The sequence below is a fragment of the Procambarus clarkii genome, chromosome 59 (assembly GCF_040958095.1).
Source record: "Procambarus clarkii isolate CNS0578487 chromosome 59, FALCON_Pclarkii_2.0, whole genome shotgun sequence".
NCBI lineage: Eukaryota > Metazoa > Arthropoda > Malacostraca > Decapoda > Cambaridae > Procambarus > Procambarus clarkii.
Window position 1 is genome coordinate 23,549,479 of NC_091208.1, and position 17,964 is coordinate 23,567,442.

At 52.4% G+C, this 17,964-nt stretch overlaps 1 protein-coding gene across 1 annotated transcript in view; it reads left to right on the forward strand.

The window, feature by feature from the left end:
- The first annotated feature begins 1,716 nt into the window (after nucleotides 1–1,716).
- The window catches only part of LOC138353750 (mucin-3A-like), an 82,109-nt gene continuing 65,861 nt past the window's right edge, over nucleotides 1,717–17,964 (forward strand). Inside the window, exons 1-2 of the mRNA XM_069307146.1 lie at nucleotides 1,717–1,765; nucleotides 4,037–4,388. Of these exons, the coding sequence (XP_069163247.1) occupies nucleotides 1,717–1,765; nucleotides 4,037–4,388 (401 nt within the window). The remainder of the gene's footprint in view (nucleotides 1,766–4,036; nucleotides 4,389–17,964) is intronic.

The following is a 17,964-nucleotide window of genomic DNA, read 5'->3' on the forward strand; positions in this document are numbered from 1 at the left end:
GGAGAGGACCAACACAGGTGTTAACGGAGAGGACCAACGCAGGTGTTAACGGAGGGAACCAACGCAGGTGTTAACGGAGAGGACCAACGCAGGTGTTAACGGAGGGGACCAACGCAGGTGTTAACGGAGGGGACCAACGCAGGTGTTAACGGAGGGGACTAACGCAGGTGTTAACGGAGGGGACCAACGCAGGTGTTAACGGAGGGGACCAACGCAGGTGTTAACGGAGAGGACCAACGCAGGTGTTAACGGAGGGGACCAACGCAGGTGTTAACGGAGAGGACCAACGCAGGTGTTAACGGAGGGGACCAACGCAGGTGTTAACGGAGGGGACCAACGCAGGTGTTAACGGAGGGGACCAACGCAGGTGTTAACGGAGGGGACCAACGCAGGTGTTAACGGAGGGGACCAACGCAGGTGTTAACGGAGGGGACCAACACAGGTGTTTGCGACACTTCCTGCCTTACATATTTCCCTCCATTTGACCATTTTTTCCATCGGTGAGAGACGGGGCTGTGTCCAGGCCGCGGGGAGTCGAACCCTGGGAGAGGGAGGAGGGCAGGTGCTGGTGTTGCCCAAACCCTTCCTTACCTGGGACGATGTGACCCACTTGTGGCCGCCTGCAACGCTTCCCTGAAGCCGCTTTAATTCATTTCCTGGACCCCGCCTCTCTCTCTCCCTGGTGATCCAGCAGGCTGTCGCTACCCCCGCCACGCACCTGCTGGCCGCTCTGATGCATCACCGGGTCATCCTCAGCCCATCAGGTGAGGGAAACACTAGAAACTGTCAAGTCCTGAGGGTTGATCAGGCTGTAGTGGAAGATGGGCCGCCGGGGGCTCTTCTGTCTGTCCTTGAAATACCACTATACTGCTCCGAACACCACCACCACTACACCCACCACTACTCCCACCACCACTACATCCACCACCACTACCCCCACCACCACTACACCCACCACCACTACCCCCACCACCACTACTCCCACCACCACTACACCCACCACCACTACCCCCACCACCACTACCCCCACCACCACTGCCCCCACCACAACTACCCCCACCACCACTGCCCCCACCACCACTGCCCCCACCACCACTGCCCCCACCACAACTACCCCCACCACCACTGCCCCCACCACCACTGCCCCCACCACCACTGCCCCCACCACCACTGCCCCCACCACAACTACCCCCACCACCACTACCCCCACCACCACTGCCCCCACCACCACTGCCCCCACCACTACTCACCACTGAATAACAAACTTTTCCCCACTGAAACAGTTCCCCAATTGGTTGAGTGCAGAGCCTCGGTGGCCGGGTATTAGCGAGGCTGCTCCTGGAGGTCTGGGACAATGATAGAGACGGAGCTGATGGATTACTCCACCTGCTGTCCACTCCCGCTCCTAAAGAGAAAGTAGCCATAATCTTTTTTTGTTGTGAAATAGTTTTCGTTCCTGTAAAAAGTTAGCGGATCAGATGTGGGGATAAGCCTAAGGCCACACTTCTCCTCCTGCCCTTGGCAGACTGGCTACACTAGGACAGGTTGAGCCCTTCTCTCTCTCTCTCTCTCTCTCTCTCTCTCTCTCTCTCTCTCTCTCTCTCTCTCTCTCTCTCTCTCTCTCTCTCTCTCTCTCTCTCTCTCTCTCTCTCCTTACTACACATTTTCACGTTCCATCAATATGATAATTTCATCTCTTTTGATTGACACGTCGAGATGAAGAAAGCTTCGCCGAGAGCTTCTCGTCTTCTGACATCAGCGGAAGGTAGGTGTGTAGCCAGGTATATTGCCAGGTATACATAGTATGTAGCCAGGTGTGTAACTTGGTTAATAGCCAAGTGTGAAGCTGGGTATACAGCCATGTATGAAGACACATATATACCTAGGTGTGTAGTCAGGTACATTGCATATGTATAGCCAGGTATACATGCAGGGTATGTAGTCAGGTGTGTGACCAGGTATGTAGCCAGAAAACAGAGAGAGAGAGAGACAGAGAGACAGAGACAGAGAGAGACACAGAGACAGAGAGAGAGAGAGAGATAGAGAGATAGAGAGAGAGAGAGGGAGGGAGGGGGAGAAGGAACGATTTAGAAGGGCATGAAAGAGAGAGAGAGGGAGCATGAGGGGGGGGGGAGTAGGAAAAGAGGTAGGGGTTAGAAGTACAGTAATTTTAAGGAGACATTCCAGGGTACCTGCCTGCCTTTTCTGGCCTTATGGAAGTGGTCTGGTTAACCGAACCTCATTAGCACCCCCCCCCCCAACCCCCCACACCTCATCGTCCCTCACCCCCCCCCCCTCTACTAATCCTCCTCCTCCCCCCCCCATCTCTCACCCCCTCCTCTATACTCACTCTTTTATAACCTCTTTCACACCACTTGTACATTATAAACAAAAATAAATATGGCAAACCCCAAAATTGTATTTATTGTATCACAATAAACTTTGTAAATACGAAAATACATTGTAAACATTTTCAGTACAGTGAACATTTACAAAGACTGTAAACATTCTAAACTCAGCAAACTTTGTAAATACGATAAAATACTGTAAGTACAGATAAAAAAAGTCCCTTGTTATATGAACATTTTGTTCACTTCGATCGCATTTTGTTGTGCTCTCTTGTTCAGCCCGTCCTCATGAACACGTCCTCATGAACACGTCCTCATGAACACGTCCTCATGAACACGTCCTCATGAACACGTCCTCATGAACACGTCCTCATGAACACGTCCTCATGAACATGTTCACCTGTTCAATTATCGCCAAAGGGTGATAATTGAACAGGTGAACGCAATGGTTCACTCTTGGAACACACGAGTGAACCATTTACAGAGCTGAGATTAGAACAGAGGTCTGAGCAAAGATGTTCGAACGTCATCAGTTGTGAGTCGTATGTAAAGTAGTTTGTGTTCATAAACAGCTGGTTAAGAGGTTACACTAACGAGCAGTTGGCCATTAGCGTTTGGACCGGCTGTTAGACGCGTCCTACAACTCTTTGACTCCAACTTTTCTTGACTAAATACTTCGGATTTGCAAATACTAAGAACCTAAACAAGTAATCTAGCCAACCCTAACTTAGTCTATCCTAACCTAGCCTACCCTAACCTAGCCTACCCTAGCCTACCCTAACATAATCTACACTAACCTAGCCTACCCTAACCTAGCCTACCCTAACCTAACCTACCCTAACCTAACCAAGCCTACCCTAACCTAATCTACCCTAATCTAGCCTACCCTAATCTAGCCTACCCTAACCTAGCCTACCCTAACCTAACCTACCCTAATCTAACCTACCCTAACCTACCCTAGCCTACCCTAACCTAGCCTACCCTAACCTAACCTACCCTAACCTAATCTACCCTAACCTAACCTAGCCTAATCTACCCTAACCTAACCTACCCTAACCTAACCTACCCTAACCTACCCTAACCTAACCTACCCTAACCTAACCTAGCCTACCCTAACCTAATCTACCCTAACCTAGCCTACTCTAACCTACCCTAACCTAACCTACCCTAACCTAACTTAGCCTACCCTAACCTAGCCTACCCTAACCTAATCTACCCTAACCTAACCTAGCCTACCCTAACCTAGCCTACCCTAACCTAACCTACCCTAACCTAACCTACCCTAACCTAGCCTACCCTAACCTAGCCTACCCTAACCTAACCTACCCTAACCTAACCTAGCCTACCCTAACCTAACCTAGCCTACCCTAACCTAGCTTACCCTAACCTAACCTAGCCTACCCTAACCTAACCTAGCCTACCCTAACCTAACCTAACTTAACCTAACCTAATCTACCCTAACCTAGCCTACCCTAACCTAGCCTACCCTAACCTAATCTCCCCTAACCTACCCTACCCTAACATAACCTAATCTACCCTAACCTAACCTAGCCTACCCTAACCTAGCCTAATCTACCCTACCCTAATCTACCCTAACCTAGCCTACCCTAACCTAACCTACCCAAGACATAACTGTACTTCTAATTATAATGAGCTTTAACATTGACTTATGTCCGAGACACTCTGAGACGTTCTCAGAGAACGTCTTAGAGAACGTCTTAGAGAACGTCTTAGAGAGCGTCTTAGAGAGCGTCTCAGAGAACGTCTCAGAGAACGTCTTAGAGAACGTCTAAGAGAACGTCTTAGAGAACGTCTTAGAGAGCGTCTAAGAGAACGTCTCAGAGAAGGTCTCAGAGAAGGTCTCAGAGAACGTCTAAGAGAACGTCTCAGAGAACGTCTAAGAGAACGTCTTAGAGAGCGTCTCAGAGAACGTCTCAGAGAACGTCTCAGAGAACGTCTCAGAGAACGTCTAAGAGAACGTCTCAGAGAACGTCTAAGAGAACGTCTCAGAGAACGTCTTGCTGATAATATTGGAATAAAGTAAAGTCTACGCAGTAATAATTATTATATAAATAATTATTTATAAAGTAATTATTTATAAAGTAATAAAAATAAAGTAATAATTATTATTATTTTCTACCCCAGACGTGGCCAGACATTTACAATGCTAACCAACATATTTACATTTTCTTCTGTCCTCCATGGACAGAGTTAGAGATGTGTTAAACATATAGTTCAGGGGTTTATTGAACAACCAACCACAGAAGGTGATTGTAGTGCTTTTAAAATGTTAGGCTAAGCTACATACGTAAATACATAGATACACAGATTTACGTCTGCCCTACATAGAGTGTTCGATGTGTCTTTTACTAGTAGTAAGATGCTCGCCTTGGCGTTCCGCGAGCGCTGTGTCATGGGTTCGTATCCCGGCCAGGGAGGATTGACTGGGCGCAAATCCTTACCTGTAGCTTCTGTTTAACTCAACAGTAAAATGTGTACTTGGTTGCAGGCGATGAGTCACAATAACGTGGCTGAAGTATGTTGACCAGACCACACACTAGAAGGTGAAGGGACGACGACGTTTCGGTCCGTCCTGGACCATTCTCAAGTCGATTATGATACGATCAATGTACTTGGTTGTAAAAACGATTCTTCGCGGGGGTCGTATCATGGGGATCATGTCTCCGTGGTGTAGTGGTAAGACACTCGCCTGGCGTTCCGCGAGCGCATTGTCATGGTTCGTATCCTGGCCGGGGAGGATTGACTGGGCGCAAATCCTTAACTGTAGCCTCTGTTTAACTCAACAGTAAAATGTGTACTTGGTTGTAACAACGATTTTCGCGGCGGGGATCGTATTCCAGGGACCTGCCCGAAACGCTACGCGTACTAGTGGCTCTACAAGAATGTAACAACTCTTGTATATCCAGTAAGTTCAGTAGAACTTCGGTTTCAACCCTTTTACCCTGTCGTAGCTCAGTCGATTAAGGCAGTGTCTGGGATGCTCCCGGACGCAGGTTCGAATCCTCGTCACTGCCCTTGTGGATTTGTTCATTTAACTCTTGTATATATAAATAAAAAAGTGAACACACTCGAACCTTGTCCTTAAGCGTGGCGCCTCGTTCCCAGCGACCCTCGAGAGTGACCTTACACTTTCACCAGCGTGGAGGAGGAGGAGGAGGAGGGGGGCTGCAGCACACATTCTGTGCAGGAAAGCGAGACGCAGCGATGCCTCAGCCGCCGCCGGGCACAACTGCACACTAATACGACTTTCTTTTTTTTTCCTTAAGGTGTTTGTGGCAAGATCCCTGAGTGCTGGCGAGGGTTGTGTGTGTTGCAGAGTCAGGTGCACCACTGTTGTTGTTGTTGTTGTGTATGTTGCTAGGACCGCAGGGTGGCAGGCTAGGACCGCAGGGCGGCAGGCTAGGACCGCAGGGCGGCAGGCTAGGACCGCAGGGCGGCAGGCTAGGACCGCAGGGTGGCAGGCTAGGACCGCAGGGTGGCAGGCTAGGACCGCAGGGTGGCAGGCTAGGACCGCAGGGTGGCAGGCTAGGACCGCAGGGTGGCAGGCTAGGACCGCAGGGCGGCAGGCTAGGACCGCAGGGCGGCAGGCTAGGACCGCAGGGCGGCAGGCTAGGACCGCAGGGCGGAAGGCTAGGACCGCAGGGCGGATCCCCAGACAGTAGCCTGGGATCCCCAGACAGTAGCCTGGGATCCCCAGACAGTAGCCTGGGATCCCCAGGCGGTAGGCTGGGATCCCCAGGCGGTAGGCTGGGATCCCCAGGCAGTAGGCTGGGATCCCCAGGCAGTAGGCTGGGATCCCCAGGCGGTAGGCTGGGATCCCCAGGCGGTAGGCTGGGATCCCCAGGCAGTAGGCTGGGATCCCCAGGCAGTAGGCTGGGATCCCCAGGCAGTAGGCTGGGATCCCCAGGCAGTAGGCTGGGATCCCCAGGCAGTAGGCTGGGATCCCCAGGCAGTAGGCTGGGATCCCCAGGCAGTAGGCTGGGATCCCCAGACAGTAGGCTGGGATCCCCAGACAGTAGGCTGGGATCCCCAGGCAGTAGGCTGGGATCCCCAGGCAGTAGGCTGGGATCCCCAGGGCGTAGGCTGGGATCCCCAGGCAGTAGGCTGGGATCCCCAGGCAGTAGGCTGGGATCCCCAGGCAGTAGGCTGGGATCCCCAGGCAGTAGGCTGGGATCCCCAGGCATCATGCTGGGATCCCCAAACACAAGATCTGGGATCTAGACAGATGAGAGTGTACACAACTAAGCCTTGAGGAGAGGGCTTCATTAGTGGAAGTGAGTTGGGGCTGTTATCAGGCTTGTATCTCACACAAGCTGTTGTGGTAAGCTGTAGCAACACAAGCGCTAGGCACACAATCACTGCTACCATCACCACCACCACAATCACTGCTACCATCACCACCACCACAATCACTGCTACCATCACCACCACCACAATCACTGCTACCATCACCACCACCACAATCACTGCTACCATCACCACCACAATCACTGCTACCATCACCACCACCACAATCACTGCTACCATCACCACCACCACAATCACTGCTACCATCACCACCACCACAATCACTGCTACCATCACCACCACCACACTCACTGCTACCATCACCACCACCACAATCACTGCTACCATCACCACCACCACAATCACTGCTACCATCACCACCACCACAATCACTGCTACCATCACCACCACCACAATCACTGCTACCATCACCACCACCACAATCACTGCTACCATCACCACCACCACAATCACTGCTACCATCACCACCACCACAATCACTGCTACCATCACCACCACCACAATCACTGCTACCATCACCACCACCACACTCACTGCTACCATCACCACCACCACAATCACTGCTACCATCACCACCACCACACTCACTGCTACCATCACCACCACCACAATCACTGCTACCATCACCACCACCACAATCACTGCTACCATCACCACCACCACAATCACTGCTACCATCACCACCACCACAATCACTGCTACCATCACCACCACCACAATCACTGCTACCATCACCACCACCACAATCACTGCTACCATCACCACCACCACAATCACTGCTACCATCACCACCACCACAATCACTGCTACCATCACCACCACCACAATCACTGCTACCATCACCACCACCACAATCACTGCTACCATCACCACCACCACAATCACTGCTACCATCACCACCACCACAATCACTGCTACCATCACCACCACCACAATCACTGCTACCATCACCACCACCACAATCACTGCTACCATCACCACCACCACAATCACTGCTACCATCACCACCACCACAATCACTGCTACCATCACCACCACCACAATCACTGCTACCATCACCACCACCACAATCACTGCTACCATCACCACCACCACAATCACTGCTACCATCACCACCACCACAATCACTGCTACCATCACCACCACCACAATCACTGCTACCATCACCACCACCACAATCACTGCTACCATCACCACCACAATCACTGCTACCATCACCACCACCACAATCACTGCTACCATCACCACCACCACAATCACTGCTACCATCACCACCACCACAATCACTGCTACCATCACCACCACCACAATCACTGCTACCATCACCACCACCACAATCACTGCTACCATCACCACCACCACAATCACTGCTACCATCACCACCACCACAATCACTGCTACCATCACCACCACCACAATCACTGCTACCATCACCACCACCACACTCACTGCTACCATCACCACCACCACAATCACTGCTACCATCACCACCACCACAATCACTGCTACCATCACCACCACCACAATCACTGCTACCATCACCACCACCACACTCACTGCTACCATCACCACCACCACAATCACTGCTACCATCACCACCACCACAATCACTGCTACCATCACCACCACCACAATCACTGCTACCATCACCACCACCACAATCACTGCTACCATCACCACCACCACAATCACTGCTACCATCACCACCACAATCACTGCTACCATCGCCACCACCACAATCACTGCTACCATCACCACCACCACAACCACATACAAATGAGAAACAGAAGGTGCCAGATCATCAAACCCTTCCATCCCGGGAGGGAGCCGGTCGGCCGAGCGGACAGCACGCTGGTCTTGTGATCCTGCGGTCCCGGGGTCGATCCCAGGCGCCGGCGAGAAACAATGGGCAGAGTTTCTTTCACCCTATGCCCCTGTTACCTAGCAGTAAAATAGGTACCTGGGTGTTAGTCAGCTGTCACGGGTTGCTTCCTGGGGGTGGAGGCCTGGTCGAGGACCGGGCCGCGGGGACACTAAAAAGCCTAGAAATCATCTCAAGATAACCTCAAGATAACCTCAAGATAACCTCAAGATAACCTCAAGATAACTAGGAACGGAGAACAATGGCAGCAGTAAAGAGAACCAGAAGTGAATATGCACGAGTCAGGAGAGAATCTGAGAGGCATCTTAAAAGTGGCATTATGGTAAAGGACAAGACCAGCTGAAGCTCCTTTATAACTTTATTAGGAACAGTGAGAGACATTTACTCACTCTGAGGACACAAGGGACACATTCTCATGCCTAAGACGGTGTGTGTGAGGAACTTTACGAAAGGTTTCAGCCCTGGAAACATAAACCGAAACTGTCTCTATTTTCCGCTTGTTACAACTTGTAATAAAGTTGTTACATCCTGGCTTAACGTGTTTATGACGTATTTGAACGTTGTTACAACTTGCTATGTTGGTTGTTATAACTGGCTAGGAGGTGTTTAAACTTGTTCGAACGTTTTACCAACGTCGCAGTTTCGGTGTGTGTTTTGCGGGAGGAGGCCTTTACAATAGAACAAGCGTGAATATCTTGAGATGATTTCGGGGCTTTAGTGTCCCCGCGGCCCGGTCCTCGACCAGGCCTCCATCCCCAGGAAGCAGCCCGTGACAGCTGACTAACACCCAGGTACCTATTTTACTGCTAGGTAACAGGGGCATAGGGTGAAAGAAACTCTGCCCATTGTTTCTCGCCGGCGCCTGGGATCGAACCCAGGACCACAGGATCACAAGTCCAGTGTGCTGTCCGCTCGGCCGACAGGCTCCCTCTGTTGTGTTGCCTATTATATATATATATTAATAAAACACTCGAGACAAGATATATCACACAAGTCTGGAAAAGAGGAAATGTTCCAGAATTCAAAAAGGGAGATAGACAAGGAGGACTAAATTTGAGACTGATGTTACTGACGCCAGAGTAAACACATTCTCCAAGACTATACTTTCTCCAAGACTTTACTTTCTCCAAAACTTTACTTTCTCCAAGACTTTATACGGAATGTAATCAACCGGAGAATGATGGAGCATCAGCAGAGCACCAGCTCGGTAATAAAGGGGCAGCGTGGTATTCCATAGTGAACATTCTGCCCAGCAAACTTGACTTTCAGGACAGTGTTGCTAAAATAAGATAGGAAAAAGAAAGTTGCTCAGAGTGTACTTACCTAGATTGTGTTAAGACTGTTAGATTGTCTAACTGTTAGATTGCTAGATTGTCTTAAGACTTATAGACCAATCTTCCTCATGAAAGACTGGTCTACAAGATGGAGAATCTGACTGGGATAACTGGGTAACACTGGACTGGATAATGTAACTGGGGTAACACTGTTTTTTTGTTTTGTTTTATCTGAAGGACAAAGTAAAGAGTCAGACACAAAGGAGGTTTCAAGCTGGAGGAATGTAACACATGGGGGTCTCACAAGGCTCTATCCTGAGACCGCTGTTGTTCCTAATATATGTGAATGGCCTACCAGAGGGAGTGAGCTCTGACATGCCAATGTTAGCAGACGACACAAAGCTGATGAGTTATTTAAAAACAGGAGCACTGCGGGAATTACATAACCAACCTCATGAACTCAACACCCCCACCCCACCCAACCAACACCCCCACCACCAACACCCCCACCACCCCCACCACCCCCACCACCCCCACCACCCCCACCACCCCCACCACCCCCACCACCCCCACCACCCCCACCACCCCCAACACCCCCACCACCCCCACCCACCCCCGCCTCTAACCAAACCGGACAGATCTAAATGCAGCTGACACAGCATGCAAAATCCCCGCCAGAGATCTTGTTGATGGAGAGAGCGTCCCGACCCGATGATTTGTTGCTGAGCGAGTCCCAGCGTGGTGGTGGTGCCTGTGTGTAGCTCTGTGGTGGTGGTGCCTGTGTGTAGCTCTGTGGTGGTGGTGCCTGTGTGTAGCTCTGTGGTGGTGGTGCCTGTGTGTAGCTCTGTGGTGGTGGTGCCTGTGTGTAGCTCTGTGGTGGTGGTGCCTGTGTGTAGCTCTGTGGTGGTGGTGCCTGTGTGTAGCTCTGTGGTGGTGGTGCCTGTGTGTAGCTCTGTGGTGGTGGTGCCTGTGTGTAGCTCTGTGGTGGTGGTGCCTGTGTGTAGCTCTGTGGTGGTGGTGCCTGTGTGTAGCTCTGTGGTGGTGGTGCCTGTGTGTAGCTCTGTGGTGGTGGTGCCTGTGTGTAGCTCTGTGGTGGTGGTGCCTGTGTGTAGCTCTGTGGTGGTGGTGCCTGTGTGTAGCTCTGTGGTGGTGGTGCCTGTGTGTAGCTCTGTGGTGGTGGTGCCTGTGTGTAGCTCTGTGGTGGTGGTGCCTGTGTGTAGCTCTGTGGTGGTGCTGCCTGTGTGTTGCTCTGTGGTGGTGGTGCCTGTGAGTAGCTCTGTGGTGGTGGTGCCTGTGTGTAGCTCTGTGGTGGTGGTGCCTGTGTGTAGCTCTGTGGTGGTGGTGCCTGTGTGTAGCTCTGTGGTGGTGCTGCCTGTGTGTAGCTCTGTGGTGGTGGTGCCTGTGTGTAGCTCTGTGGTGGTGGTGCCTGTGTGTAGCTCTGTGGTGGTGGTGCCTGTGTGTAGCTCTGTGGTGGTGGTGCCTGTGTGTAGCTCTGTGGTGGTGGTGCCTGTGTGTAGCTCTGTGGTGGTGCTGCCTGTGTGTAGCTCTGTGGTGGTGGTGCCTGTGTGTAGCTCTGTGGTGGTGCTGCCTGTGTGTAGCTCTGTGGTGGTGCTGCCTGTGTGTAGCTCTGTGGTGGTGCTGCCTGTGTGTAGCTCTGTGGTGGTGCTGCCTGTGTGTAGCTCTGTGGTGGTGCTGCTGCCTGTGTGTAGCTCTGTGGTGGTGGTACCTGTGTGTAGCTCTGTGGTGGTGCTGCTGCCTGTGTGTAGCTCTGTGGTGGTGGTACCTGTGTGTAGCTCTGTGGTGGTGGTGTCTGTGTGTAGCTCTGTGGCGGTGGTGCCTGTGTGTAGCTCTGTAGTGGTGCTGCCTGTGTGTAGCTCTGTGGTGGTGGTGTCTGTGTGTAGCTCTGTGGTGGTGCTGCCTGTGTGTTGCTCTGTGGTGGTGGTGCCTGTGTGTAGCTCTGTGGTGGTGGTGTCTGTGTGTAGCTCTGTGGTGGTGCTCCCTGTGTGTAGCTCTGTGGTGGTGTTGCCTGTGTGTAGCTGTGTGGTGGTGCTGTCTGTGTGTAGCTCTGTGGTGGTGCTGCCTGTGTGTAGCTCTGTGGTGGTGCTGCCTGTGTGTAGCTGTGTGGTGGTGCTGTCTGTGTGTAGCTCTGTGGTGGTGGTGGCTGTGTGTAGCTCTGTGGTGGTGGTGCCTGTGTGTAGCTCTGAGGTGGTGGTGCCTGTGTGTAGCTCTGTGGTGGTGGTACCTGTGTGTAGCTCTGTGGTGGTGGTGCCTGTGTGTAGCTCTGTGGTGGTGGTACCTGTGTGTAGCTCTGTGGTGGTGGTGGCTGTGTGTAGCTCTGTGGTGGTGCTGTCTGTGTGTAGCTCTGTGGTGGTGGTACCTGTGTGTAGCTCTGTGGTGGTGGTGCCTGTGTGTAGCTCTGTGGTGGTGGTACCTGTGTGTAGCTCTGTGGTGGTGGTACCTGTGTGTAGCTCTGTGGTGGTGGTGCCTGTGTGTAGCTCTGTGGTGGCGGTACCTGTGTGTAGCTCTGTGGTGGTGGTACCTGTGTGTAGCTCTGTGGTGGTGCTACCTGTGTAGCTCTGTGATGGTGCTGCCTGTGTGTAGCTCTGTGGTGGTGGTGCCTGTGTGTAGCTCTGTGGTGGTGGTGCCTGTGTGTAGCTCTGTGGTGGTGCTGCCTGTGTGTAGCTCTGTGGTGGTGGTGCCTGTGTGTAGCTCTGTGGTGGTGCTACCTGTGTGTAGCTCTGTGGTGCTGCTGCCTGTGTGTAGCTCTGTGGTGGTGGTGCCTGTGTGTAGCTCTGTGGTGGTGGTGCCTGTGTGTAGCTCTGTGGTGGTGCTGCCTGTGTGTAGCTCTGTGGTGGTGGTGCCTGTGTGTAGCTCTGTGGTGGTGGTGCCTGTGTGTAGCTCTGTGGTGGTGCTACCTGTGTGTAGCTCTGTGGTGGTGGTGGCTGTGTGGCGACGGATCAACAGAAGTCTTCACGATTTTTTTTACCAGAGAGAAGATTAAGGTCGTTGGTCAGATTCTGGCCATATCTTCCTTGAGGATGTCCAGGACACGTCCCCCCTCCCCCGCCTCCCCCTCCCCCCCCTCCCCCCCCTCACCCGTCCCCCCCCCCTCACCCGTCCCCCTCACCCGTCCCCTCAACCGTCCACCTCACCCGTCCCCCTCACCCTTCCCCCCCCCCCTCACCCGTCCCCCCCCCCTCCCCCTCCCCCCCCTCACCCGTCCACCTCACCCGTCCCCCCCCTCACCCGTCCCCCTCACCCGTCCCCCTCACCCGTCCATGGGTGCTTCAGGTCCTTAGAGATCAACACAAAGAAAACAGTAAACAATATATTAGACGTTTTCGTATTTAAAAAACTCCCCCTTGTTTTTCCTCGCCATAACGCGATTGAGAACTCTTCCTGCGGAGCCTGTTGTGCACGGTGGCAGCCCCGCCGGCCCCTGCGGCCCCAGGTGGGATATAGAGCAACACCCCCCCCCTCCCCCTCCTCCACACAATATACACCAGCGAGAGAACAAGAAAAAATAGTCTGACGTGCTGGGAACTAGGGCCAGAAAGATGGCCCGTCTGCGGGCCTGCCCACCTCTCGCGACCTTGGGACCACGTGAGACACAGGGCAAAAACTAGACCACTATCACCCACCACCACCAGCCCCACCCACCCCCGCCCACCTCCAGCCCCGCCCATCTCCAGCCCCGCCCACCTGCAGCAACCCCGCCCACCTGTTGCTTCTCTCATCCTCTACTGAACCGTTAAGACATAAGTTGTGTGTGGCCCAGAATCTGCTGTCGTCTTGGGTTGTGTCAACACTGTGTCAACACTGTGTCAACACTGTGTCAACAGTGTCAACACTGTGGCAACACTGTGGCAACACTGTGTCAACACTGTGGCAACACTGTGTCAACACTGTGTCAACACTGTGTCAACACTGTGGCAACACTGTGGCAACACTGTGTCAACACTGTGTCAACACTGTGGCAACACTGTGGCAACACTGTGTCAACACTGTGTCAACACTGTGTCAACACTGTGGCAACACTGTGTCAACACTGTGTCAACACTGTGTCAACACTGTGTCAACACTGTGGCAACACTGTGTCAACACTGTGGCAACACTGTGTCAACACTGTGTCAACACTGTGTCAACACTGTGTCAACACTGTGGCAACACTGTGTCAACACTGTGTCAACACTGTGTCAACACTGTGGCAACACTGTGGCAACACTATGTCAACACTGTGTCAACACTGTGTCAACACTGTGTCAACACTGTGTCAACACTGTGGCAACACTGTGGCAACACTGTGTCAACACTGTGTCAACACTGTGTCAACACTGTGTCAACACTGTGTCAACGCTGTGTGAACACTGTGTCAACACTGTCAGAGGGACAGTCAACAAACAGAGAGAAAGATCTAGGAGTTGATATCACACCAAACCTGTCTCCTGAAGCCCACATAAAGAGAATAACGTCTGCGGCATATGCGAGGCTGGCTAACATCAGAACTGCCTTCAGGAACCTGTGTAAGGAATCATTCAGAATCTTGTACACCACATATGTAAGACCAATCCTGGAGTATGCGGCCCCAGCATGGAGCCCGTACCTTGTCAAGCACAAGACGAAGCTGGAAAAAGTTCAGAGGTATGCCACTAGGCTAGTCCAAAGATTAAGAGGCATGAGTTACGAGGAAAGGCTGCGGGAAATGCACCTTACGACACTGGTAGACAGAAGAGTAACAGTAGACATGATCACTACCTACAAAATTCTCAGAGGAATTGACAGGGTAGATAAAGATAAACTGTTTAAACACGGGTGGTACGCGAACAAGGGGACACAGGTGGAAACTGAGTACCCACATGAGCCACAGAGACGTTAGAAAAATCCTTCACAACACCCCCCCCCCCCACAACACTCCCTCACAATCCTCCCTCACAACACCCCCTCACAATCCTCCCTCACAACACCCCCTCACCCCCCCCCCTCCCCAGGTGTATAACTCAATAAGGCCCAGTTTCCGTTCATTAGGGCAGGAAGCTGTTGGTTTAATATATGCATAATTGGTCACGCTTGTTGAAGGGTAACGAGGCCCTGATTACGGCCACCTCCCCTAACTGCCTCCTCACAGTAGTTAAACGCTAATGGCCTTGTTTAGTTATTAGCGCAGCGGGAACAGTCTCACCCGTCCAAATTATGTTTTAAAGCGTAGCTGTATCCAGGCTGCCACTGTTGCTGTATCCAGGCGGCCACTGTTGCTGTATCCTGGCTGTCACTGTTGCTGTATCCAGGCTGTCACTGTTGCTGTATCCAGGCTGTCACTGTTGCTGTATCCAGGCTGCCACTGTTGCTGTATCCTGGCTGCTACTGTTGCTGTATCCTGGCAGTCACCGTTGCTGTATCCAGGCGGCCACTGTTGCTGTATCCAGGCGGCCACTGTTGCTGTATCCTGGCTGCCACTGTTGCTGTATCTTGGCTGCCACTCTTTACTGTTGCTGTATCCTGGCTGCCACTGTTGCTGTATCCAGGCTGTCACTGTTGCTGTATCCTGGCTGTCACTGTTGCTGTATCCTGGCTGTCACTGTTGCTGTATCCTGGCTGTCACTGTTACTGTATCCAGGCTGCCACTGTTGCTGTATCCAGGCTGCCACTGTTGCTGTATCCAGGCTGTCACTGTTGCTGTATCCAGGCTGCCACTCTTTACTGTTGCTGTATCCAGGCGGCCACTGTTGCTGTATCCTGGCTGCCACTGTTGCTGTATCCAGGCTGCCACTGTTGCTGTATCCAGGCTGCCACTGTTGCTGTATCCTGGCTGCCACTGTTGCTGTATCCAGGCTGCCACTGTTGCTGTATCCAGGCTGCCACTGTTGCTGTATCCAGGCTGTCACTGTTGCTGTATCCAGGCTGCCACTGTTGCTGTATCCAGGCTGTCACTGTTGCTGTATCCAGGCGGCCACTGTTGCTGTATCCTGGCTGCCACTGTTGCTGTATCCAGGCGGCCACTGTTGCTGTATCCTGGCTGCCACTCTTTACTGTTGCTGTATCCTGGCTGCCACTGTTGCTGTATCTTGGCTGCCACTCTTTACTGTTGCTGTATCTTGGCTGCCACTCTTTACTGTTACTGTATCCAGGCTGCCACTGTTGCTGTATCTTGGCTGCCACTCTTTACTGTTGCTGTATCCAGGCTGCCACTCTTGACTGTTGCTGTATCCAGGCTGCCACTCTTGACTGTTGCTGTATCCAGGCTGCCACTCTTGACTGTTGCTGTATCCAGGCTGCCACTCTTGACTGTTGCTGTATCCAGGCTGCCACTCTTGACTGTTGCTGTATCCAGGCTGCCACTCTTGACTGTTGCTGTATCCAGGCTGCCACTCTTGACTGTTGCTGTATCCAGGCTGCCACTCTTGACTGTTGCTGTATCCAGGCTGCCACTCTTGACTGTTGCTGTATCCAGGCTGCCACTCTTGACTGTTGCTGTATCCAGGCTGCCACTCTTGACTGTTGCTGTATCCAGGCTGCCACTGTTGCTGTATCCAGGCTGCCACTGTTGCTGTATCCAGGCTATCACTGTTGCTGTATCCAGGCGGCCACTGTTGCTGTATCCAGGCTGCCACTGTTGCTGTATCCTGGCTGCCACTGTTGCTGTATCCAGGCTGCCACTGTTGCTGTATCCAGGCTGCCACTGTTGCTGTATCCTGGCTGCCACTGTTGCTGTATCCTGGCTGCCACTGTTGCTGTATCCTGGCTGCCACTGTTGCTGTATCCTGGCTGCCACTGTTGCTGTATCCAGGCTGCCACTGTTGCTGTATCCTGGCTGCCACTGTTGCTGTATCCTGGCTGCCACTGTTGCTGTATCCTGGCTGCCACTGTTGCTGTATCCAGGCTGCCACTGTTGCTGTATCCAGGCTGCCACTGTTGCTGTATCCTGGCTGCCACTGTTGCTGTATCCTGGCTGCCACTGTTGCTGTATCCTGGCTGCCACTGTTGCTGTATCCTGGCTGCCACTGTTGCTGTATCCTGGCTGCCACTGTTGCTGTATCCTGGCTGCCACTGTTGCTGTATCCTGGCTGCCACTGTTGCTGTATTCAGAATGTGAGATGTACAAAGGCTTCTGGTGTTTCATGGGGGAATTTCCTCACAATTAAGAGCGGAAGTTGATACAGCTTCTCAAATATCTGTAACCAGCTGACATTATGAGGTGTGCAGGAGAGATGTGCTTGTTGGTGTACACATCTCCTCTCAGGTCTGACGAAGACCTTAGGTACCTTCTGTAATGCTTAGTATGCTGCCGCTCACAGGAGGAGTATGGGGTGCACAATACAGCCACTCACAGGAGGAGTATGGGGTGCACAATACTACCACTCACAGGAGGAGTATGGGGTGCACAATACTACCACTCACAGGAGGAGTATGGGGTGCACAATACTACCACTCACAGGAGGAGTATGGGGTGCACAATACTACCACTCACAGGAGGAGTATGGGGTGCACAATACTACCACTCACAGGAGGAGTATGGGGTGCACAATACAGCCACTCACAGGAGGAGTATGGGGTGCACAATACTACCACTCACAGGAGGAGTATGGGGTGCACAATACAGCCACTCACAGGAGGAGTATGGGGTGCACAATACAGCCACTCACAGGAGGAGTATGGGGTGCACAATACTACCACTCACAGGAGGAGTATGGGGTGCACAATACTACCACTCACAGGAGGAGTATGGGGTGCACAGTATTCTATCACAGGAGGAGTATGGGGTGCACAATACTACCACTCACAGGAGGAGTATGGGGTGCACAATACAGCCACTCACAGGAGGAGTATGGGGTGCACAATACAGCCACTCACAGGAGGAGTATGGGGTGCACAATACTACCACTCACAGGAGGAGTATGGGGTGCACAATACTACCACTCACAGGAGGAGTATGGGGTGCACAATACAGCCACTCACAGGAGGAGTATGGGGTGCACAATACAGCCACTCACAGGAGGAGTATGGGGTGCACAATACAGCCACTCACAGGAGGAGTATGGGGTGCACAATACTACCACTCACAGGAGGAGTATGGGGTGCACAATACTACCACTCACAGGAGGAGTATGGGGTGCACAATACAGCCACTCACAGA